Source organism: Aphidius gifuensis, linkage group LG1, assembly GCF_014905175.1.
Source record: "Aphidius gifuensis isolate YNYX2018 linkage group LG1, ASM1490517v1, whole genome shotgun sequence".
NCBI classification, from domain to species: Eukaryota; Metazoa; Arthropoda; class Insecta; order Hymenoptera; family Braconidae; genus Aphidius; species Aphidius gifuensis.
Window position 1 is genome coordinate 24,065,462 of NC_057788.1, and position 26,019 is coordinate 24,091,480.

Genomic DNA, 26,019 nt, shown 5'->3' on the forward strand with positions numbered 1-26,019 from the left:
ACACTTTAGCCAATTTTACAATTTACAATTTTATATATTCTTAAAATTATTAGTTTCAAAAGTTTCATCAAACTTATGTTAACTATTAATTAACTAAAAAGAAATAAAATTTAACAATAAAAGTTATTTTTATTTTTTATGATTGTTTATTTAGTAATATTATTTTCTTTTTACGATAATTTTGAATCATTAAAAAATGTTGTTTTTTATTTTTGAAGTATTTTTAAATCCAGCATGCGATAATTTAATACCAGTAGAAATGAAAATAATTATTCTCCATGCCAACAATGTAGAAATGACCTCAAAAAATTACTCATTATTGTTATCGATTTCTTTTTTTTTTTAAACTCAATACGTGATGAAGTGAATATTGAAGTTTATCTTTATTTAATTAATTAATACTGAGTTAAAAAAAAAAAAGTAAAATTAAAAATTGATAAAACAGAAAGCTCTGTAAAAGTTTCGCGTTAATTTTTTTTTAAATCCTTTTATTTGACACACTGAAGGCTTTGGAGTAATCTCATATTATGCGTCAAAATCCTTGTATTTTCAACGCGAAAAATCCATGCATTTTAATTTAAAATACAGACTGATATATATTTTTTTTTTTCATCTTGTTGTTAATCGTTATTATAGTAGTAAATTACTTTTCTCAAAATCCGTATGCTATGTGTTTTAAAACATTTAAAATACATTGAAAATTGAAATTAATTTAAAAAATAAAAAAATGCATTAAATATAAAAATATAAAAAAGTTAATAATGCGCAAAAGTAGTCAACCACTGCAAATAATGACTTTCATTTTTTTTAGTTTTTTGTTTTATGTTTTATGTGTAAAGTTTATCGTCTTTTTTTTTTTTATCCGACCTTTTTTTTTACCTAGTTCCACATGTTTTTTGGTCTCATGCAAGTCCCGGATATATAAATAGAAAAAAAAAAAAAAAAAATTGAAAGAAAATCACGTTTGCTTTGATGTCGAGATAAAAATTTCTGGACAAACTGTTATATTAATTTTTTTTAACACAAATATTTTTTTATTATTTATTAATTTTTATTACTTTTAATATTCGGACAAAATAAAAAAAGTAATGACCATGGAAACTGGCCAATTTCATTTAATAAAAATATTAAAAATAAAATTTTTTACTTGAACTAAAAAAGTAAAATTAAAATTACTAATTTTTAATATTTGAGTCAAATAAATAAAATAAATAAATTTTTTTATATTTTTTATCATTCATTGTTATTTTTCAGCATAGATATTGCAGTTTGTTAATTATTGAACTGTCTACATTACTAATTAAAGTAGCTATTATAATCATGATGATCATGACAGAAAAAAGTGATAATAAAATTTTTAAAAAATTTATTTTTAATGAACGAATATTCTGTCTATTTTAATACTCGCTTGCTCGTCATATTCGCTTATATAATGAAAGGCTAAAAAATAATTTTTTTTTATTAAAAAATATCATGATTTGGTATATAGTAATTAATTAATCAAAAGCTCTGCCATCCATAATAAAACCCAAATCAATTCGTTAGTAAATGAAATGTAAAAAAAAAAATTTTTATATTATATTATTAAATAACATTAATTATTTATCAAATAAAAATTACAAAAGTAATAAATTAAAGTCAACACTAATTATACATGACTATTTTAAAATTTATTTTACATTTTTTTTTTTTTTTTTAATAATTTTATTATATTCATATACATTTTAAAATACCATACAATTACCAGAGAGATATAACTAATATAATTATACTGAATTCAAGTTGTTGAGGTTGAGGTTAATAGATTTATGCAATATGTCAACTTGACTAGATTAAATTTGTTCTCTTTCTGTCTTACTTTATCATTTGGTACTTCTAAATCTTGTATATGGGATACTATAAAATTATATAAACCCGTCAAAAATTTGACTTGATTAAATTAACAAAACACAATTCATACAATATCTTCAATTGTAACTCTGATTTTGATTTTTGTTTTTTTTCTCTAGCTTCTATTTATTCAGACTAGAATTAATTATTTTCTTCTGACATGAAAATTTATCACCCTGGTTGGTTGTACTTCAATTTTTATTTGTTTGCCACTTTTTATTTTTTTTATTTTTATACTCTCAATTTAAAGACTTGAAAGCAATTTTAGGGGTGCAATTAGAGATAGAAGCTTTGGAAATACTATATGTGTACGTGACGTTCCGACCGGTAATGTCTGACTATACGTGATGTATACTACTTGTAACTTCAACTTTTGCTGAAACTATATATATACTATAGAAATTATTTGAAAAAAAAAAAAACTCAAAATGCAATTTCGACGGTGTGAATTTTATGTTGGTTTAGTTTTTATTTTTTTGATTTTACAACATAACGTTTAACTTAAATTTTCAAAAACGAGATATGAATATCAAGAGTGTATGCATACATATTGATGAAAAAAACAAACTTTTATCTCATTTTGTAAACATATAACATTGAAACTTTAGTCATTTACGAGAACAATAAAAAAAAAGTAGACAAACGAGTAAAATAACATTTGCAATATATGAAGGAAAAAATAAAAAAATAAAAAAAAAAAAATAAAACAAAAAACAGTGGTTGCAAATACTGAAAATGATAAAGTTGTACAATTTTTTTATACAAAAGTTTGTCAACTAACAAAAGCGTAAACGAGAAATATTTTTGTAGATGTGAAAAATTTTTGCGTCTTTATTCGGTCCTTAACTTGACCTTGTCAAAAAGTTTTATTGTATTCCCCAGAGTGCTGATAGATGGTTAGCACAATTTTATGAAAATTTATGAATAAACGATAAAATTGACTGTAGACAAACTGTGATTTTAGTTATCGGATGGAGATCGTCACAAGTATATACCGAGGGTATAAAATGAGCCAAAAGTAATATAGAATGATATAATTTTGCAGTGATATAAGTTGTTAAAAAAAAAAATCTCTCGGGACGGTTAGTATAACCTGAAGAAAGTATTCATCTGGATATATTGATATCTCTTGGGAATTGAATTGCCATACGATCTACTCGTCATCATCGTTCACAATTTATTATTATTTCTTTTTTTTTTTTTTTTTTTGTTTTCTTTCTAATATTATTTTTCATATTTTATAAACTCCCTGCGGTCTGAATATACAGTGGGAAGTTGTTTGGAATATACCGATAATAAATTGAATGAAACATGACTATCTAAAACCACTTCCCTAGGATCACGGAAATGTAAAAGCCACAGTATATTTAATATTAATATAAATTCACGTTACCGGTTAACCAAAGTAAATACATATATTGTATAAATAAAATATGACACTTGAAATATACAAATTGAGTGTTAAATATAATAATGGCAATATGCCAATACATTACAGTTAAAACAATCAATATATTTAAAAAATCTAAAATTTACCGAATAAAAAAAAAATATATATATATTTAATAATTGAAGATGAAAATATTTTTGATATAAAAAATTATCTTTTAATGAAATAAATTAATAAATATTTGATATAAAAAATTTTATAAGATAGTGCCTTGATACATGCGGCAATAGAGACATACCCAGTATGTCCATGGCGTTCTCTTGCCTGCGGTCGTGGTGGTGGCGACAGTAGTACTGGCGCCGTTTTGGTCAGACTTGACTCTCCCGCCAGTGAAACTCACGCGCCTGGCACTATTCTCTCTACCCCTACCAATATCAAAACGCAGTGGGCGTTTTCCCTACAGATTTGCGTTATATAGTGGGGGATGAAGCCTCAACCATCCTAAAGGGTAGCATCACAACCAAGAGAAAAAGGGGGTAAAGAGAAAGAGAGAGAGAGAGTGAGAGAGTCAAAAGTCTTTGGTGGAATCAAAAAATGAGAAAAACTGTTTTTTTTTCTTTTTTTTTTTTCCAACAAAACACTTTGAGATGATGTGTGGACTTTTTACCTACATCTTCCTATTATTATGCAGGTGCCAGAAAAAAATGTTTGACGTCTTAAAAATAGAATAAAAAAAAAAAAAGTTTTAATAAAAAAGAAAAATCTATTGTTTTGAAAAGTCGACTTCGGCACATTCAGTATAAACATTTTTTTTTTTTTTTTTTTTTTATTGTAATTTAAAAAAAAAAAATTCTTTTTTGAGCAACATTATTTTGAATAAAAGCATCGAGCTTTTGTGGTAATATTTGAATGAATTTTTTTCATGTAACTTTTAACTTTGGTGTTAAAAATTTAATTGACTTTGCTAATTAATCAAAAAATCTCTCCATTGAGACACAATAAAATTGTCTAGCATTATTATTTTCTCTTCTAATTAACAATTATCATTTGGGTTAGTGGAAAAAAAAAAAAAAAATTCTTTAGTAAATTCTACAGTACAATAGTATCTTTATTAAAAATAAAAACAAAAAATATGTTTGTTCAGCTGAAATCTCTGAAACTTGGGTTTTTCTGCAACAGTAAATGATAACAAGTCCCAAGATTTCCACTCGAATAAGTAAAAAAATGTCCCTCAAGATTTCTATACTCAATTTTGTTTATTTTTTTTTATTATTTTTCTTTAAAGTACTTTTTACGTCTTGTAGAACATGCGTGCCTATGAAAAGATAAAAAAAATTCAAAAGAAAAAAATATATATAAACAGAAGCAAGTAGTGTTGTAGGTGGTTGAAGAAAAAGTAAGAGAAGTAAGGGGGCAAACAGCTATCTCGTTGATAAATAGAATCGTTCGTTGAATAATGCATCGTCCGTTCTCGGCGCCTTGAAGACGAACGAATACAACTAACCTTACATGAATTCACGATCGTAGAGGTTTCAACCCATTCCAACTTGTACATTATTTTTATTTTATTTTTTATATCTTTTAACCTATTTTTTTCTTTTTTTTTTTTTATACTTACGTTGCACCTTCATCGTTCTCATACCATTATACACAATGTGAAAATACTGATTCGTCTAAATTCACATTTTCTCAAACAATTTATTCGAGTGTTTAACGTGAAAATTTACGAATTTTGTTTAACTTGCATTTACTGTACAAAGCAGCTTGCTATCTTTTTTTTTTTTTTCCTCTCAAACTTTGCTTTATATTTCGTGAAAATATTTACATATAAATAAAAAATTTATCAACAGAAAATAACATTTTATTTTTTACATGTTTGATAATGTTTTTATTTATAATATATATACTATTTTTTTGTCGTTCATTATTATTACAAATGATTAGCCTGTCTCTCGTTGTATTATGATATAGCGATTGATGATTTTAACAAATGACTATTGAATGTGATACATCAATCAAGTAATATTATAGTATAAGAGAATCGAAAAATATTATAGTTGATTGATCAAATGAATTTGTGATAGTGAACTATACCGATAAATTGAATAATGCGATATGGATTTGGATGTTGTTGGGGAAAAGCAGGGATATAAAACAAAAAAAAAAAAGGGAGAACGAAATGTTTATATAGAAAAATTGTTGATGATGTATGTAGAGGGCTTGCAGGATAAACGCTAGGGCCTTATGATGAACGATGGAATGTACTATATACTCAAACGTAACGTTATAATATACAGGTAGATTTTTATACTATAGTAGTAAATTGTGAAGAAAAAAAAAATAAAGTATAATAGTTTATATATAAGCGGATAGATGAGATCATGTATATGTAGGACATGTCTGGCTTTCATCATCACTGATACATCTGTTTTATCTCAGCGATATAAACTTGTATGTGACACAAGTACATTGTGATATTAAGAAAAAAATAAATAAATAAAATTTTTTATATACATATTTATGTCACAAGATAAGAAGTCAACCTACTCAAGAGGTAAAAATAAAAACGAGCAAAAAAAAAGAAAAGAAAATTACTCATTTAAAAAAATAAAAAAAAAGAAGATGATGTTATCGATATTTATTTATTTTTTTGACTTATTTACCATCAACAATATATAATCTCTTCCTTACAAGTTTCCTATGTATTTGAGATAAGCATAAGTCATTTATCATGGTAATAGGTTTAATAATAAATATCAATGAGATAAGTTTTTAATAAAAAAGATCATTTATTATTTAAAAAAAAAAAAAAAAAAAACAAAAGGAGAATAATTTATTTATGTACATATTTATGAATGATTAAAGATTCTTTTTTTTTTTTTTTTTTTTCATTATTTAATATGATTATTTAAATTGATGAACATTGAAGATGGCTTTTAGTCATAATTTTTGTTGATTATATTGCCTTATGCAGACATACCACAGCGTTCATCTTAAAGTATGCGACAAGAGAATGAGAAATTTTGAGGACAAAGGAAGTCAGGAAAATTGTAGGGAAGGTTGAATGTCATTCTATATATTGGCATACCAAAGACGGCCAATATGGGAATACTTTAGTGCTGAGTTTATAGTCAAGGGAATGCACCAGGGCGTTGTCAGACGAATGAAGATAACCTGACCATTTAATTGTCGAGACATGAAGCTCATATCAAAAATGCTCAAGTGGGAAAATCAGAAAAAAAAAAAAAAAAAGAAAAATAATAATACGTCAAAATAAATGGACAAAGAAATAAGAGGGTAGAAAAAAAAAAAATAATAGGGTACAAGTGGAAATAAAAGCTGAGAAAGAAATAAAATAAAAATGTGAAATTCAAGAAATTAGTTTTGATTCTTCTTGCAATCGATAGTAAGTTAAGACACTGGCAATGAGGCCAAAAGCAAGATTCCAATTAGTTAGACAATTGAGTTTTCCTCAGAGAGATCAAGCGAACAGAGTATCTTTTAAAAGAAAATTTCAAGTCTTTAGTCAAAACAATGACTCATATAATTCTACCAATTTTACTTTATCAAACATCAATTAAATTGACAATTTTTTTTTTCTTCTTTTTTATTTTTTAAATAAATATTCCATCGTTTGTTGTTGAAATATCCTTAATCATTTGATAATGTATGAGTGTTGATGCAATATATTTTCATCAATTCAATAATTCAATTTAATTAAATTTTTCTTTTATTTCTTTTTTCCAAGCGAGAATACTTTTTCATGCATGTATTGCATTATACTTTGTTTGTCACATAAATATTCATTGAACCCTAATTTTTTAATATCAATTCGAAAAAAAAAAAAAATTGAATTTTATTGAGCCAAACGTTTTATTTCACTTTATCCTTGAAATTTTTTTAACCTTATTTACACTCTATGCTAAAAGTAATATTCACGAATGAGGGTTTTTTATTTGTATTTTTAGAAAATAAAATTTTTTGATTCAAAGGAATAAAAAGTTATATTGTTAAAGTTGAATTTATATTGTCGTAAATGTACTCATGTCCAAATACCATATAATATTATTATAAAATCTTTCTTTTTTTTTTTTTTTTTTTTACTTTTTTAAAAAGGGTGTATTTTTATAATAGGCAAGTCCACTTACAAGTGCAAAGCCTCTCTCGTAAATCATAGCCAATAAGTGGCTGAACTATAATATAGAAAGTCTAATGTATATACCAAGTAAAAGTCACAATTGAACGTACTTGATGCAGTGTATAGAGCGCGAAAATGGAATATCCCGGATCATAAAGCACTTGAGTTGGTGGCAACGAAAAAATAATATTAAAAAAAAAAAAATAAAAAGACATTCTTAACAGTCCAGCCTGAACCAACGATTTAAGACTTCAATATATGAAGAGTTGGAGTAAGTGCCTTTTCTAAAATACTTCGTGATTTTTTTTTCAATTTAACCAAAAGAAAAATAATATAAATAAATATATCTTTTTATTTTTTTTAAAAATATTATTATTATTTTTATTCCTCTATACTTGTTTGAATAATATTACGATTTATACAATCTATATTTCATTTTAATTTTAAAATATAATATCATCAGTTTAAAAATTTATTGTTGAAAAAAATACTGAATTTAAATAAACCCATTTTTTATATACATTTTCTGTAAAAAAAAAAAATAAATGAATAAATAAATAAATAAATACGACAGAGTAAAATGCAATAAAACAAAAAAAAAAGATTTGTAAAAGCTTGAAGGTTTTGTTTACCAAGATAAAATCAATAAAAAAAAAAAATGTTTGTTAGTGAGAAATATATAAAAAAATTGTTATAATATAATTGTTTAAAACTATATTATTGACTTTTTTTTTGTTATTATTGACAAATGACGAATAATTTTTTATTGCACATAGAAATGATAGTAAAATTTTTAAAACTTGAATTTATCCCCCACTATGATTTTGCGATCACCATCAACATCCGCAGTGCCGTTGTTGGCATGAATCCAATTTACCAAGGCCGGGGGTAAAATTTTCGTTATTATCCCTTTTGTTTTTTTTTTTTTTTTTATTTATATTTTTTTAACCCTTCTTATTTCTCTATACACACACATGGTTGTTAGTCTACATTTTGACTTTATCACCTCGTTCATATCACCATATACTTATTTGAAAATGTGTATATTTGTTTTTTTACATCACAAATAAGCCAATAAAATAAAACAACAAATTGTAATATTATTGAGGGATTTTGTTAAAACGAATTGGAAAATAACTACCGCTAAAAAAAGTTTCATAAAAAAAATTTAAGGAAAATAAAGTTGTGTTTAGAATAATCATTGCTGTGTTTTTAAATTCATGACAACTTGTATATGTCAACAATTTCGTTTTTATAACCCTTCAAAATATAAATATATATTGTGACGTCATGTCGTCTTGAATTATCAACCCCTATCGTCTTTATTTCAACTCTGACTTTATTTTCTTTTTCATTTTTACTTTGTCGTATCTTCTTATCTTCACACGAGATTTGCGAAAAAATCTACACAGTTAAATCCCATGAAAACTATCAGTATTCCGTCTTTAATTCGGAAGAATTTTTTATCTAGAAGCCATAATTATTTTTTTTTTTGTTAAATATATGTATAAAGAAATATTTAATATGCACAACAAGTGTTCAAAAAAAAACAAATGTAAATACAAACAAAAAATATTTGCAACTTTTAATTCTCTACATTGAACGTAATTTTGCCTGTATGCCAACAGATTCATATTAGTTTTTTTTTTTTTTTGTTAATAATGTGTGCGTATATAAAATACGTATTCGTTTTTAAATTTAAAACCGGCCAAAGTAATAATAATAAAAAAGTACAAACGAATGTAAACGAGATTTGGGTGAATTGTTCGTGGTTGATGTTCATTCTCTCATTCATATACAAAAAAAAAAAAAAAAATTAAAATAAATAACTATATATAGTTTAAATGCATGTGATGTGCCAATATATATATATATATATATTCGTCTCGTTTCACTGGTTCTCTCACTATTTAACTTGGCATGTGTGGATTGTGCCAGAAATTAGTTCGATTCATTACCAGTAGCACGAACACTTTACACCAAATACTCCAATAGAACCCTCTCGAGTATCGTGATTGTGTTCATGTATATAGATTTTTTATTTTGCTTTTTTTTTTTTTTTTTTCATGTTTTCAACCACATAGCAACAGGAATACTATATCTCATCAGTTAAAATAAATCTATAATAAATTATATCCATGGATTTTAATTAATTATTATTTTCAAAAATTATATACGAAAAATTAATTAACGAAAATTCCATCGCTCTATAATATACGATTATATATGTAATTTTATATTTTATTATTATTATTATAAATTAAATTAAACTTGTTTTATTTTGTTCAAATAAAAAATGTACATATATATGTTCTTGCATTCATAAAATAATAATGAAAATTTTTTAACTGTCTCATATATAAAAGCACAAATAGAGCGTAAGTAGATCATAAACGGACAATGGTCAGACAGTTCACTAAATTATTTCTACATCAGAAAATACGCTATCATCAACTCACCAGACATTATATATATATTCTCTTTTCCTCACATCAACCCACCTATCTTTTCCTAGCTTCTCCTCCCTTTTTAACCCTCTCAATTCACAACCCATCATACAAACACACACAATAACAAATCTTTTACACTCGAGACGTATAATCCTATCGAGTGTTTAACGTGGCGTATACATCACAAACCCGTGGGCTATATATATTTTATCAAAAAGCCAACATTTACCCGGAGATTTACGTATTGGGTGGTTGCGCGTTTTGTTAGTAGTATAATATTAAGTCAAGTTTCGTTCACTCCTGCGGAAATATGATATGCTTAGTTTCTATATCATCTATACATCTTTTGTATTAAATTATATATATATTAAAAATATTTTGATATTAATTTTCATCAAGCAAATTGATTTATATACTATATTTATGTTTTTGATTTTTTACTTGATCATATATTTTTGTTGCAGATGATGACATGAATTTTAATGGGACAAATCAATGACACAACAGCTCAACAATTTCAACTGCAGTAAAGGTGAGTTTATCAATTTTAATTTCTGTTAATTTTTTTTTTTTTTTCATATGACGACGAATCAAGATTAGAGCTTGATTGTCGACATTAATATTTACTTGGGTATATATTTTTTTAATAGTTTTTTTTTATTTTAATTGAGAAAAAAAAAAAATATACAAGGTTTTTAAAAATAAAACTGAATTAATTATTATTGGTATATGAGATATATTAAATAGGTTAAGACGATGTCAAGTGTCCTTGATGCGCTCACTAATTCATTGTAATTTTATACAATTAACTGAGCGTAGTTCAGATAGTATTTCTATAGAAGCCACTTCCTGTATCTCTCAAACCCCAGGTACAATTAATTTGTCTGCAACTCTTATTCATCTTAGTTTTCTCTTATATATATACTAAGTTTGACCCCGTACTCATTGAAATAGTAAACTTCAATTTATTAAATCCAACTGGTCGTCTTTCATTTTCGACATTTATGTTTGTACCAATAAAAGACTTGATTCACATTTCATTTGTATAAATTTGACAAACTCGATTAAACCAAGTCTTTTGAATAGAGCTTTTACAAAATCAAGTATACGTACTTGCAATTGAACTGATAAGAAATATATATATTTATATATATATTTTTTTTTTAATAATAATAAATATACATAGATAAATGGAGAAAAGCAAACATTGAAAAACAAGCGTAAATGAAAGTTATTGCGTCGTGTTGTATATTGCATGAATCATCGACTTTCTTAGGGTAAATTAAATTGAATGAAAAAAAAATAAATAAATAAATAAATACATAAAATAAAATAAATAAAAATTTAGGAATAAAGATGTGATAATAGTATTCAGGAATAGAATACATATATGCATGAGTCGTAATGTCACATTCTAAATGTTTCGTAAATTTATTTTCCACATCGACTGATTGCAATACGAATTCATGAACTGTAAATATATATATATATATATATTAACAATAGAGAAAATAAATGAAGCGTAAAAAATAAAAATGAGAATCTCGGTCTTCAAGAAAATTATTGATACCACTCAACTTCATCAGTAATTTTAGATTTATATATTGCCGGCTACGCTTAAAAGCATTTGACAATTTATTTCCAATTTTTACCGAAAAGAAATAAAATCTATAACTGTTGAAAGACTTTTTTTTTTTTCTTTTTATTATTCTAATCATAAATAAAACTGGCGTTGATATTTTTTATCTAAGTTAAATTAAAGAACTTAAATCAATCAAATAATAATTAAAATTTTTTAGAAAGAATATATATATAAAAATAAATAAAAAAAAAATATTTTATTCTCTTTGCATATCTCAATGAAAAATAAAAAAAAAAGAATTGTTTTACATTGTAGAAAATTTCCATCAGTAGTCACAAGCTGACACGGTCAAAATTTTTAATTAAAATCAGAGTCAAATAGTGAGAAGAATAAAAAATAAATTAAAAAAAAAAAAAAAGCTTACATATTGAGGTTAATTTTTGAAAATGTTTAAAGTGTTGATTTTGAAATTTGAATGGTAATTCGTTTGAGGGGTATGTATGTGTTTAAATGAATTGAGGTTGAGTTTGATGACCGAAACGAGGAAGATCAAGTTTGCTAAACTGATGGCCTAATAAGCCACAGCAAAGCACGCTCGATATATAATCCAGATTAATGACGCATTCGCATCTTTTCAGGGCAACAAACTATACAGCATAAATTCGTACGTAGTTCTTCGTCTCCAGACGTGGATGTCATTTTTTGAGGACTTCGACCTTCTTGGCACAATGCAGCAAATATTTCACAATTCATCACTGGACTATTGTTAAACTTTTCTACTTGATATATCTATATAAAGATATAAAATTTATGATTAAATCAGCTACATTGTGAAACAAACATTTCACAGTGTTGTCTATGGTTAAAAATTTATTTTTATATTTTATTTTATTTTATTTTCAAGTTACAAAATTTTTTATAAAGTTTATTCAATTTTTATCTGATGCCTTGCAGCGAAACATTTAACTCTGAGTCTTGAGTTTCTTCGGGATAAAAAGTCCGAGGTATAGGTTTTACACTTTGCACCTTTTTTAACTCCTTCACTACAAAATTTAATACCACCAACAATATCTATACCCATACAGATTTATATCATGGACATTGTACATTATATAATATATATATAACTCGTACAACATGAAGGAAAATTCATTCGCTGCTCTATAAAAGTCCGTTGGTATTTATTATTCAAAAAAAATTTTTTTACTCGATCTTCTTGTATTCATCTTTTACTCGTATTTTTTTATTATTTTGTTTTTATTTTTTTTTTCTTTAACTCATTCATTTAATTTTTTTTTTTTTTTTTTGTGTTTTATTTATTTCAACTATCTTATATAATATCCTCGCCTTATTGACTTTTTCAATTTGTTTGTATTTAATATTCACACTTAAAAAAAAAATAATTTATTTTTTCTTATTCTTTACCTTATTTATAGTAGTATAAATAAAAAGATGTTTTGCTTTCTGTTATATTTTTACCTGAAACAGATAAAAAAAAAACATGATATAAATAATTTGTTTTTAAATTAAATTAACATTTTTTTTTTTGTTATATTATAATTATAAAAAATAAAAGAAATGCTATAAATAATGCAAAAAAAAAATATTGTATTTGTTAGTGATCTGACTCTGCTAGTGTGATAAAAATTGTTTATCATTTTGAGGTATACTAGACGACGGAATACAACGTGACATAAATAGGTAGAGTTAATTTGATTTTTATCTACGTAATATCCGGTCGAGCTCTTGGGGACCTCCGGTAATTGCCAAACTTAGTATGAGTATGGGTAAACACACCATTTGGGCACTGGATTGTTGAGTCTGTGTGTAAATTGGCCAACAAAATAAGAAAAAAAAATTAGGCCAAGGTGATTGAGAGTAGCTGTGATTCTACCCTCATATTCTCACAGATAAAATATATATATATACAAAAAAAACAAAAAAAAAGAGCAACCTATTACCCTTGGAAATCACAGCAAAATAATCAGTCCAAAAAAAAAAAAAAAAAACATGGTTTTTCAGTTTTAAACAAGCAAAAGAAAAGTTTTTAAATTTACGTTTATTTCAAGTTTAAATTTATGAGTTTAAATGTGACATTTAGCAGCATGACAAAATGTGCTTATCATAAATTAAAATTTTAAAATTTTCTTTTGTATATTTATAAGAATAAAAAAAAATTCAATAATAATATTTATTTTATGAATTTTTGCTTTTATATTTTGCCAATGAAATTCAGCATTTTTCAAGTTGTAGTTTTTTATTTTTAAAAAATTTTTTATTTCCTTGTTGAATTGACTTTTCATAATACTGCTTTCTTCAATAAATTCTATCGAGCCATATTACAGCTGTATGTGCGTCACGTTATATTGTCTGGCCTGATTGCTCGAAACACTTGCCTCGAAGCTTTTTATATACATATACATACGAACATTATTCTCGTTTGGACAACACGAGTGTTTACTATACAGACGTGTATATCACGTCAACAATTTAATAGCCCGTTTTTAAATTATCAGCAATTTATATCCCACGCAACATTATTTATTATCAAGAATATATTTTTTTTTATCTTTGATATATATATTTTTTTTTATAATTGTATATTTTTTATAAAATTATGTATACCAAGTTGATTGTTATATGCTAGCTTTTTTAAATTCATTTCAACTTTTTTTTTTTATGGTAAAATATTTAGACATTATTGCAATGATAATTTATTTTTATCTTGTATTGGAGTCCAAACAACTCAATGTTTATTCGTATATTTCGAGTATGTTATTATTTTTTTACTTAATCTTACAAAAGTCTTTAATTTCTGACCCATTTTTTTTTATAAAATCGTTAAAATCAATGCCCAATAATTATATGTTATTTATTATTTTAAAATATTATAGGTAGAATTAAAATATAAGCTTATAAGTTCTATGAAAGCCTTGGTTTTTTTTTTTTGTTTTTCATTATCCATTGTGTCATCTTATATATTTTTTTTTTAATTTGTAATAAATGTAACATACTTTCGCGTGCATCATGTAGTGCACATAAGTGGCACCTTAAAAAAACAGCACGAAATATCCTGGAAAACCATTTTTAACACTATTTAACATTGGCTATAAAAATAAAAAAAGGAAATAATAAAAGTTTTAAATTACATTTTATTTTCGAGTTATATTAGTCTAAATTTCTGGGTATCATTGGTCGATAGATTTCTTCTAGAATATTATTAATATTTGTTGATTTAAAAGTTCTCGTTAATCAAAATTAAAACTATAAAAAAAAAATCATTTTTAAAAGTAAAAAAATATATTGAATATTGAAAAAATTTTTTTACATGACAAGTTTAAAATTAAATTTAAATTTTTCAATAAACTGATTTATAAAATTAATAATTTTATATAAAGAAAAATTTAAAAATCAACACCAACTAGAATTTCAATTCGTTTCAGTAGAAAAAAATAATAAATTTTTTTTTTTTTTTTTTCAAATTCACCAGTAAATAAAAAATCCATTTTCTCTTTTTTAAATTATTGGAAAAATAATAAAAAGAATGAAGATAAAAATTCGAGAAAATTTACGATGAAACATAAACTAAATGTGTGAAATTCACGTATGTGTATAATACTATGAAAATGTTATGAGAAGGTTTATCTACCGAGTAATGAGTAAGTGTCGGTGTTTAATATTTCATCATGATAATCTAACAACGTTTATTAGCAAAACAACCCTAAAGCCATGTCAAACTTAACACATTTACAAACATAAATTTAGTATTGTCATTTTAAAATTTTTAAAGAATAAATATATAAGCAATATATGCTTTGTGATATTGATTAAAAGCCTTCAGGACTTGGAATTATGTAAATAGCCTGTAGTAAAATAAACAAATAAAATTAATAGGAAAATAAACGCTTTTAAGAATTTTAAAAATCATTTTTTTAAAACGCGGTCATTCTTTTAAGAGTATTTTTAATGTAAAAAGCTAAAAAATACAAGTTGCAAAAAAAGCTCGAACCATGCACTAGGGCTTGGCTGCAAAACACGAAGAGAAAAAAAAAAGACTCAAGGCTTCATATTATATAAAATAGTTAGATTGATTGGTATTGACTTTTTTTTTTTTTTTTTTTTCTACAATAGATAGTTTGTCTTGAACACAGTTATCACTTTTTTATTTAAAAAAAAAAATAATAATAATTTATTAACGCCAAAGACTAAGTTTAAAAAAAGAAAAGCATAAAATTTTTTTTTCTTTCTTCAATTTTTGTGTTTTATTTACTTATTTAACTAGGTATATGATAAATTTGAACATACAGTGTGACAGTTAGAAGCCCTACATAAACATTTTGCTACATAAATGTTCTCATAATCTTTACGAAGACCTTCAACAAACTTTCATGTATATATAACGTTGAAAAGAAAAAAAATAAAAAAAATCATTTTTACTTGTATAAAATTTCATAATAATATAATACGTATATATATCTATCTTTTTTTTTTTATTCATTTTAATACGATGATAAAATAACAAGTAGTACAAGTGTATGTATGATCAGACATTCTGTCTAATAAATGCACACGTTGAATGTCAAGTTGTCATCTCATATAAACTGTTTGAAAAATAATTTTGAAAAAGCTTTTTATTTTTTAAAACTAGTAAGAAATGAAAATTTTATTATAAAAAACTTTTCCCTTTTATAAAAAATAATGATAGAAGAAGATGAAAAAAAAAATATTTTCTATTATAAATAAATAATAATAGAGAAAAATATGAGTTTACAAGTTAACATGAATATTAAGTGTTGTGGTGGTTGTCGTTATATACACATTGAGTGTGGATTGTAAGGATAGAGAGATATTTACGTTTAATATGTTCAGTGGTAATTCAAGTGTAGGAATCAGGTCACTAGCCAATTGCAAGACCAGAGCGACCCGTGTCGACCCTTCTGCCTCATTTACTACTCGGTCTCTCTTTATTCACTCAGTACACATCTTCACACGTTATAGATAATAAAATTTTTACTAATATCATAATATTCTGTAAAATATAAATACGATGGTATTTAATTTTTTTTCATTTAAACTTTATCAACGCTTTGTTGAATTATATATTATACATACAAAATTAATGAACGCTGTGTAGCACATGATAATCAGATAATACCATGTTGATTGTATTAACTAACTATTAGAGGGTTTTGTAAAATGGTTACAATTGAACATTGAAATTTTGTAATTAGTATTGATGCGAAATTCGAGAACCTGGAAATCCGTTGATGCGAAATGTTTCCCGTGGTTTGACTTCCGTTATACACCGGAAGTTTTATGGATCGTTGAAGCGGCTTGGACATTTTGGATAGTGGTGAAAAAATAAATAAAAAAATAGACCCTCACTGTTGTTAAAAATTTATGGACTTTTAATTTCTTTTTTTTCTTAGATAATGCTTAAAATTTTAAATTTTTCGCGACGTAAATATATTATTTATAATAAATTTTTAAAGCTGATTTATGAATTATTCTTTTTAAGACGTGCTACATTATCATTATTTTTTTCATATTTTCTTTATTCACGTAAATTTCGGATTTTACTATTGTAATTTCGTTTTTGTTTTTTCAATTTTTTTTCATGTCCCAAGAGAACCACACGAGGTTCAATTAATCACTGTGGTAGTTCGTTGGTGTTTTTGTTCAACTGTCCAAACATTTTTTATTTCCGTAACCTTTTTTTTTTTTTTACTCTTTTTTATATCATGGAAAATTCTACACGCAGGTCAACGATGACAAATCACATTATGCGCACAAATATAAATTTCTTGTTTTTCGGTTTTTCGGTAAAAAATAAAAGAAAGCAAAAAAATAATCAGCTGTTTAATTAAAAAAATGATATAAAAAAAAATCTTTATAATAGATAAATTTATAAAGTTTCCACAAAAAAAAAAATGTGTACGATGTATGAACTAAAAAACTTTTACTTAATTTTTAATTGGATCAAAATTGCTTGTGAATCAGATTGGACAACATATACACGTTTCATGATAATTACCATGGAATATAGTTAGCTAATGCACGTAACTAGGTAGACTTCTCTACCCTATAGTCAACTTCCTCATTTGATACACGAATCATAGCTCGTACATGACCACACGATCGACCATTTAAACAATATACACATACATGTTACAATGTTGCATTTATTATAAATATAATATACATATAGATATACCATAAACTAAAGTTATTCAATTTATATATATATATATATATCTAGACTGATCCTCTTATCAAAATTCAATCATTTTATCTCAGAACAAACATCACTCTTCCATCATGTCTTCTTAATATATACGTATATAGCATCAGCTCAAGTAAATTGTCTCGAGAATAATGCTCAAGCTCTGACAATATCATTAATTTGAGTAATTATATTAGCCAGTGATGAAAGTCAAGTTGCTTGTTCATTATTCAGTTGTTAAGTAGCTCAACATTAATTTAAAATTATTTCAATATCATTTTTTATAGTCTCCATGTAAAGCTTCTTATGTACTTTCTATCGTTTCTATTATAATCATTTTTTTCTATTTGACTTGATATTTTATTTTATCTAGCTTTTTTATTTTCAAGTAAATTATACATGTAATTTTCATTATTTGACAAAACCAACTTGTATTTATACCAATTAATTAAATATTCTAAACTTCTTTTTTCTCTTTATGTTTTGATTTCGCTCATGCTTTTTTTGAAAATGTTAGTGGACTGCTAGGTATGCACATGTTTTCGATTGGGTTACCACCCCAAACATTCACCAAGATCAAATACTCATGTGGAATTTGATTTTATACAGTATGATTGCTGTGTACATCCTTTGCCATTTGACTTTAACGATTATGTCAAAGAACGAAACCACATCGTATTTGTTTATAAAAAAGCTTTCATCTATATTTTTTTTTTCTTCGTTTATTTAGCTATATGAATTACTGAAATTTATTTTAATCAATAAATAAATATTTGACTTTTTAGTTTTATAGTTAATTTATATACGTTATTTATGTTACTTAATTTTGAGATAATCAAAAAAATAAATAAAACAATTTTAAATAAATAAAAAGTATAAAAATAAAATAACCACAAAATGAGAATTGAGTCACGAGTGTATCACGTCTTGTAAATCTGTCGTATACTTTTTTTCTTTTTTATTTATTTTATTTTGTCTTTTTTTGATTTACTTTATTTTTTCGTTTTCTTATTTGTGTTTGGTAGTCTTGAGAGCGTGTGTCGGTCGAGAAACTAATATAAATGCAAAGGCAAGGCACAGAGTGGCTCTGGGTTAAAAAAAAAAAAGCTATACCATATCATCCGATTGATATTCCACTCGGAACAGAGACCAACTCATTGTCCTATACAAGCATTTTTCTTAATTTTATTTTTTCTTATTTTATCTACAACTGTTTTACATGTCCTTCACTTCCATTGCAGAAAAATTCATTTGACAAAAAAAATATATTATAAAAATAATTGAAAATGACAATTGTATTGCTGATCAAATTTAGGTCTGATAAAGACACGTAGTTGTATTAAATTTAAATGAAAAAATAAAAAAATGCTTAAATTTTTGTTGTATAGAATATTGCCAATTAAGTCTTTCAAGTATTTTTGTGAAGCTTGAAAATACAAAAAAAATTTTTACATTTGTATCTCTTGTCAGTTATGCTGGAATAGCGTTCAATCAAGATCATGCTATTTTGCGCATACAAGCATCACTCGCAATACCCTCAAAGCTATTTTTTTTTTTTTTTTTTTCTTTTTTTTTTGAGAGAAAGGTCAAAGAGCCATGTGGAGCTTGTAAATTGCAAATCGGCTTTTTTTATTTATTTTTTTTTTATTTTCGGATACAGCATAGTTTAAAAAAACTAGATGGATTATATACTTTGAAAAGGCGTGGTTCCATATCATCCACAAATGAAAAATAAAAAAATATTTTAGTTAGAATAGTGCTCAATAGAAAGTACACTCATACTGAAAAATAGTACAAAGTAGTACAAATAAGCAGATTCACAAACGTGACACAGGATATGATGTGAATTGTTTTAACGTTTAAATGAAATTACCAATAGAAATTTCCACTCTATAACTAAATCTCAAATTCCCCAACGTAAATTGTATCGGTTTACACGTTTATTGATTAAATGCATTACAATAAAAAATATTTATCTCTTTAAAATTATTTCAAAAAATTTATTTAGCCATTGTGTTTAAAAAAATTCACTCGTAACACTCGAAAAATCTCGGTAATTCAATAAAATGGAAAAAATTAAATTCTTTTTTTTATATTTTGATGGGATATAGATTGACAGATTGATATAAAATAAATACGTATACTCACGTAAAATTTTTAAATATTTTTCATTGGATAATATTTTTGACATGAATTCTATAAAATTTATGAAGCAGCAGTTTTTGGTAGAATTAATCCCAAGCCAGTAAGTACGCTTCACAATTTAAATGTGTTTCACAGTTGTATAGGTCAACGAGTCACAATGGAATCATCAATTATTTTCAAATGGGTCACATTTCAATCTTGTTGACTATTGTTACAAATAGACCATTGGAATTTAAATTTATTTTTTTATTTTTATTTAACAAACATTAAACATATATAAATAAAAAATTGGTAAAAATTCAAACGGGTTAAATAGTCGATTAAATTCAGCAATAAACAATAACAGAAAAAAAATTTAAAAAAATACTCTAACCATTGAAACTAGAGTTGGTCAGTTTGACAAAACAAAAGGTTAAAAAATAAAAAAAAAATAAAATGAATAAAAATAAATTAAAAATGAATAAAAAAAAAAAAAAAAACCTCCCAAGAGCTTTACATTTCAATCCAGGATTAACGACTTTATGGCACAAATCCAGATTTTACTGCAACCACGAAAAACCTCCAATTATACAAGCTAGAAGTTTCTCTTTACCTCCCGAAAAATTCTTCTCTTTCTACCTCAATAGTTTTAGAAAAGGTACGGATGAAATAATTCTGTACTGTTTGGATTATTGGAAAATTCAATGGCCTAGCAATTCGGTCTATTGAAAATATACAGTATAAAATCAATGTTCCAACATATTCAATCAAGCCTTTAGACCACCAAACATTATTAAAATTGAAATAGCAATGAATAACTTATCATTCAATTAATTATTTGTTGGTTTTTTTTTTCCTAAAACAATCCAACAACTTTTAATAAAATGAAAATATTCAAAACAAAAAAAAATTCTTTTGAACCAGTAAAAGTATATTTGAAATGGATAAAAAAAGTTGAGATCAATCTTGGTTGCTTTTCATTGCTTCTGTAGTAGTAGTACAAAAAAGAAACTGTATTGTATGTATAAAATTCAGACAGGAAAATAAAAAAAAAGCCAGGTGAACTGCCAAACTCCGGAAATCCACTCGTCTTTTCCAATTCCCAGTTGGATAGCTAAGAGCCTCCTAGTAGAAACTTTTCTTTCGAGAGTCTCGGTGTGCTTTATGTGTTAGTTTTCTACTTGCAAGTCGATGCACAAGCATCCCTTGCTCTGTTATCCCCCTTTCACAAAACGAACTTGTTGCCCTAAAAGTCAGTAAGAAACCACGCAGCCATTGACTATCGACTTAATTCGAATTCTCAATTCTACTAAGTGGAACGAGGTTATAAAAAAAAAATAAAATGAAATAAAAAAAAATAATAATAAAAGGATAGGAAAAAAAGATTACAATTTCAAATGCAATCCTCTTGAGCTGTGTAGATCAGGAAAGGTTGACACCGTAAAATCGCTTGTCTCATTCAGAATGTACTATTCCTTGTAACGAATCACATTACCCAAATTAAACCTCCTTAAAATGTGAATTGATTTTATACGTTATACAACTTTTATTGATCTTCAAATAAAAAAAAAAAATTTATACTTGCTATCAATAAAATTTTTCATTGAAAATCATTACTATGTTTTTTTTTTTCTTAATAATTTAATATAACATTCAACGAATTAACTATAAAAATAATTAAATCTTGATAAAAAAAATTTGAAAAACTTTTTAAATTTATAGATGGCAGTATAGAATTTAGGTTGACTAAACAAAACATGAAAACGTAGTTGCAACATGTATAGTTGTAAATTTATTGCTATCTTTAAAATGTCTTTTGTTTCAACTGTCTGGAATACAGCCCATTTATACAATAAAAACTTTAGCGCAAATAGCTACTTAATACCACATGACATTCAATACAATTTTTATTATTATTATTTATCACTGTCCAGCAACTTGGATCAGTATAAATAAATAACAACAACAATGACAAAAGTATAAAACGTGTATGTAGTAAAACGTTTTTGTGCTTTTATAACCGGTGAATTGTAAAATATCGAAATGTCTGAAATAGATATGATGCAAGCAAGAGATACGCAAATATAAAAATTTGTCATCTATTCTGTTGATATGTGTTATGCATGTATATATATTTTTTTTTATTCTACCTTGGATACAAAGTTATTTATATGATTTTTTATATATTGAAGTTTGAAAAACGTATGGATGACACTAACGGCTTGTAAAATTGTACAAGAAATATGCCTGAAATTTAATGTCAAAGCTATAGATTATATTTGCTCTAGATCTACATTCTGCATCCTCTGAATTCCGTAGCTTTCTGGGTCAACAATTTTGACCCGAGGCCTCAAAAACAGCTGCCAAATATATCATTATCAAATTCAATATTGTTTAAATCAAATAACAATTATAATATACGATATTTTTAAAAATATATATCTACATTCAAATCATGCGCTTTATTGTCAACAATAGTTTTTATCGCGTGAATTGTATATAGATTAAGATAATGGTAGATAAATTTAAATAATGAGATATATAGTATTTTTATATGAAGCTTTGCATTTCTTCATTTGTAATAAAATTTATATAAAAAGAATAATCTAAATTCAGAGAATATTTTTATCTTGGAATGTATGAGGTGGGAAATAAAAGAGGCGAGAGCTTTCATGGAACTATTGATTTCGCGTCTCAAGCCCTTGGATGAAACGTTGACGGTCTGGCAGATCTGGAACAAGGCCCGACCTAGCCCTCTTTCTCTCTTTTTTTTTACTCCACCCCTCTTTTTTACTCTTCACTTATTTCGGCACATGTTCATGCCTATTATATACCTATACGTTGATTCTGTTTTTTTTTTTTTTTTTTTGTATTTTTTTTGTCAAAGCTTTCCAGTTCACATCCACAGCGATTTTCCCTCGCATATGCAGTTGGCAATGGGCCAAATTTTGCAAGCACATTGCTTCAACTTTTACACAAAATCCCTATATATATATATATTTATATATCTATAAGTTGACTATGTATATTCTACACCACCAGTGCCTTATATCTTGAAACGAGTTTATTTTATTTTTTTATATTTTGTACAAATTTATTGAGCTTGATTTATTATTTTAACACAACGAAAAATAAAAAATGTACAACAATAAATGCTTGACTGCAGTCGACTTTCATAAAATCACTATAATACTTTGCTATTTTATCTTTTTTTTTTTTTTGTAAAATTTTTATACAGTAAATACCTTCTGTAAGCTGTTTTATATCTTCTATCAAAATTTACTGCAGTACGATTGCTAGGTAACTATTTACACATCATGAAATTTCAAAATGTTTTCATAAATCTTATTGAAATGGTTTTACATTATTCTTGATAATCATTGACCTGATAATTTTTTTTGTTTTTTTTTTTACAATCGTAAAAATGTTTGGTTAAGTTGTCGGGTTATATATGCAAAATGAAGTTTAAAGGAAAGATCGATGATTGTCGGATATGAATGCCAGGGACAAACGTAAATGTACCATAAAATACGAGTTGTTTTCCCCGGGGCAATTAATACGCTATAGCCAGGATATGAACCCAATGAAAAATGTTCAACGGTTATTACGGTTTCACTCTTTTTCTCTCGTTCTTATTTATTTATTTTTTTTTGTTACCAAGTCTCTTAGTCATTACTCTCTAACATTTCCTGCCTTTTCTCTTCGTTTCATTAAAACTTCTTGTCCCGAATATATTTTTCTTTTCTTGGACTGTTTTATTCAACCCTCTTCAGTCAAAAAATAAAATAACCATGAGAAATATAAAGAAAAAAAAAATCACACAATGATTGTTCTTCTTTGAGAAAAGTTGTTGGTTGAACGGTCATATTGCTCTTTCATTGTCGGCAGTTTACTTGAAAAGCCACAATATCACGTACAAAAAAAAAAAAGAAGCTTATTGCCATGAAAAAATATCTGGCACGCGTTTGTTCGTAATTCTCAATAGCCTCAAGGGCATTTTATAACGACTCAAACAATTTGCAGTGCATCATATCCGTTGTACAAGTCCAACATTTGAAAGATAAAGACAAGGTGAAGATAAAAAAATACGAGCGACAAACGAAAAAAAGAAAAAAAAATATAATAAAATAAAAAATCAAGAAAAGAATTGCTGATGCAAGCCAATATAAATTCACATTCTTGCAATGTCAATGGTTTCGTCTCTATTTTTTGTTTGTTTTTTTTATTATTTTTATTCCTCTTGAAACATTTTATGTTTTCACAGAGACCCTTCGTAGAAACATAGACGAGAAAGAGGTTCCAACTGACGGAATCTTTGGGTTTTGTGGCTGCAAACATGCCGATACTATATCCGAAACCATTGTATAACCGTGTGAATAGTCCTTGTGTTTCACAATGTATATACGTAGAGTAAATGTGAAAAACAGTATCTAAGATATCAATGTGTTTGTACACATGAGTGAAAAAGTATTAGTAAAAAAACATAGAAAGCTTTTGCGCCTGGTTGATCATGTGGTTCATATCAAAATGCTCCCTTTTCTTCGAAACTTTTTCATTCGCTTGAATAAAAAAGACAAAAATAAGAATAAAAAAAAAAAAAAATGGAAAATAAGAAATATTAGCTTGAAAATAAAATGGTTATTATCCTTAGAAAAAAATAATAAACTCAAGAAGCATTGTAAAGTCTCTTTTCGTTTCTCTTCTAATTTCCTAGATTTTTCAAAGAGTTTTTGTTGATAGAATGTGATTGGACAGTCGGATTTTTTACTGTATATTTTTTTAGCCAGATTTCAACGAAGCGTTGTCGGTAAATTGTCAAGGATCATCCAGGTACTTGCTTGCAAAAGCTTTTTTTTAACCAATCTAACTCTGTCCAACTCATACCATATTTTACGGAGGTTAGCCAACTGAACTTTAGACGAATTAAATAATCCCCTCACTAGTCTTTCAGTGGGTGGTAAAATTGGGTTTGTTGAGAGAAGAACTTTTGTTCTTAACACTATCTCACTTTTCGTGTTAGCCAAGCGGCAATGTTTAACGACACCTTGTAACGACTTCACGAGTATATGCTATTTCAAAATACACGAACATACACACCTAGAAAATTCTATTCTTTCATAGTCGTTTCACCAATTTGTCCAGATATTTTCACGATAGAAAACCCGTCACCACAACTTTCTATTGCACTTGAACGTCTTATTACTTTGCCACATCTGTGGTATTTTTTTCGTTTTCTTTTTTTCAAACCAATGCTCTCTTATAATCTTTAAGTTTTTTTTAGAAATCGTAAGCTTGGTTTTATTTTGGATCTGGGATAGTAATGAAAAAAATATTCAAGTTATTATTTTGTTGTTGGATAAAAGTTGCTTTGGGTATATGAAAAAGTTATATTCAAGTTAGCCAAATTTTTTTTCATAGTGTAAAATAAACACCTGAGGATATGGAATAGTTTTTTTTTTTATTTTTATTCTTGTAGAGAAAATGATGGTTATAAGACGAAAAGAAGTAGATGATAAATGGGATAAAAATTGACAACATGTGGTTGTGCCAACATGAATTATAAATCAAATGATCGAAGGTGTTTACGAAAAAACCTTTTCGTCGGTTACAATGAACAGTGTTTGTGTGTAAATATTTAAAGAAAAAAAACAACTCCTTGAAAGAAGTAAAATTTTCTAGCATCAATTTTCTACTATGCTGTCTTTTTATTTTGTCATTTATTTTTTGTGTATTCGTAGAGGGCTTTTTCGATAAATGTCGTATTTCTTTCTTCGTAATTTTAAAGATATAGCTACAAAAAAAAAAAAAAATTGGTTTAAGCCTCATGGGACTATCCTCGCTAAACCAATGTAATAAAAAAAAAAAAAAAACGACAGCTTCAGATCATTGATCACATAGAAAACAATTATTTTGAGCTTTGTATTTTCACAATTCTTTTGTGTCATCACTTTTTTGTTAACTTCAACTTCTGCATTTCAATTGTTTAAATGAGAGAGTATGAAAAAAAAAAAAAAAAAAGAAAAATTCCTTCGTAGAACTGAGAGTATTACGTCAAGTAAATAAACCAAATAAATGATGAAAAAGATAGAAGAATATATTTGTATGGAATAGTGTACAGAGTAAAGAAACAGAAGAAAATAAGTCGACGTCGTTATTACAAAACTTTATTGCTGACTAATGAATACTAATGAAGCTAGATCTTTGTCATGCTTCAGCTGATAT

At 26.0% G+C, this 26,019-nt stretch overlaps 2 protein-coding genes across 8 annotated transcripts in view; one reads left to right on the forward strand and one right to left on the reverse strand.

Annotated features, from left to right (window-relative positions):
• Positions 1-26,019, forward strand: part of LOC122855320 (protein Skeletor, isoforms B/C) — a 136,372-nt gene that overhangs the window by 35,567 nt on the left and 74,786 nt on the right. For all 5 annotated transcript variants that reach the window (XM_044156628.1, XM_044156604.1, XM_044156593.1 and 2 more), the window contains one exon: positions 10,333-10,400. The gene's annotated coding sequence lies outside the window, so the exon portion shown is untranslated. The remainder of the gene's footprint in view (positions 1-10,332; positions 10,401-26,019) is intronic.
• Positions 1-26,019, reverse strand: part of LOC122856244 (complexin) — a 97,573-nt gene that overhangs the window by 21,208 nt on the left and 50,346 nt on the right. The window contains exon 1 of one of the 3 annotated variants that reach the window (XM_044157955.1): positions 3,579-3,686. The exons of the other annotated variants lie outside the window; for them this stretch is intronic. Within the exon in view, the coding sequence (XP_044013890.1) occupies positions 3,579-3,591 (13 nt within the window). The 5' untranslated portion in view covers positions 3,592-3,686. Of the gene's footprint in view, positions 1-3,578; positions 3,687-26,019 lie in introns of those variants that run through there. 3 annotated transcript variants of the gene reach the window in all.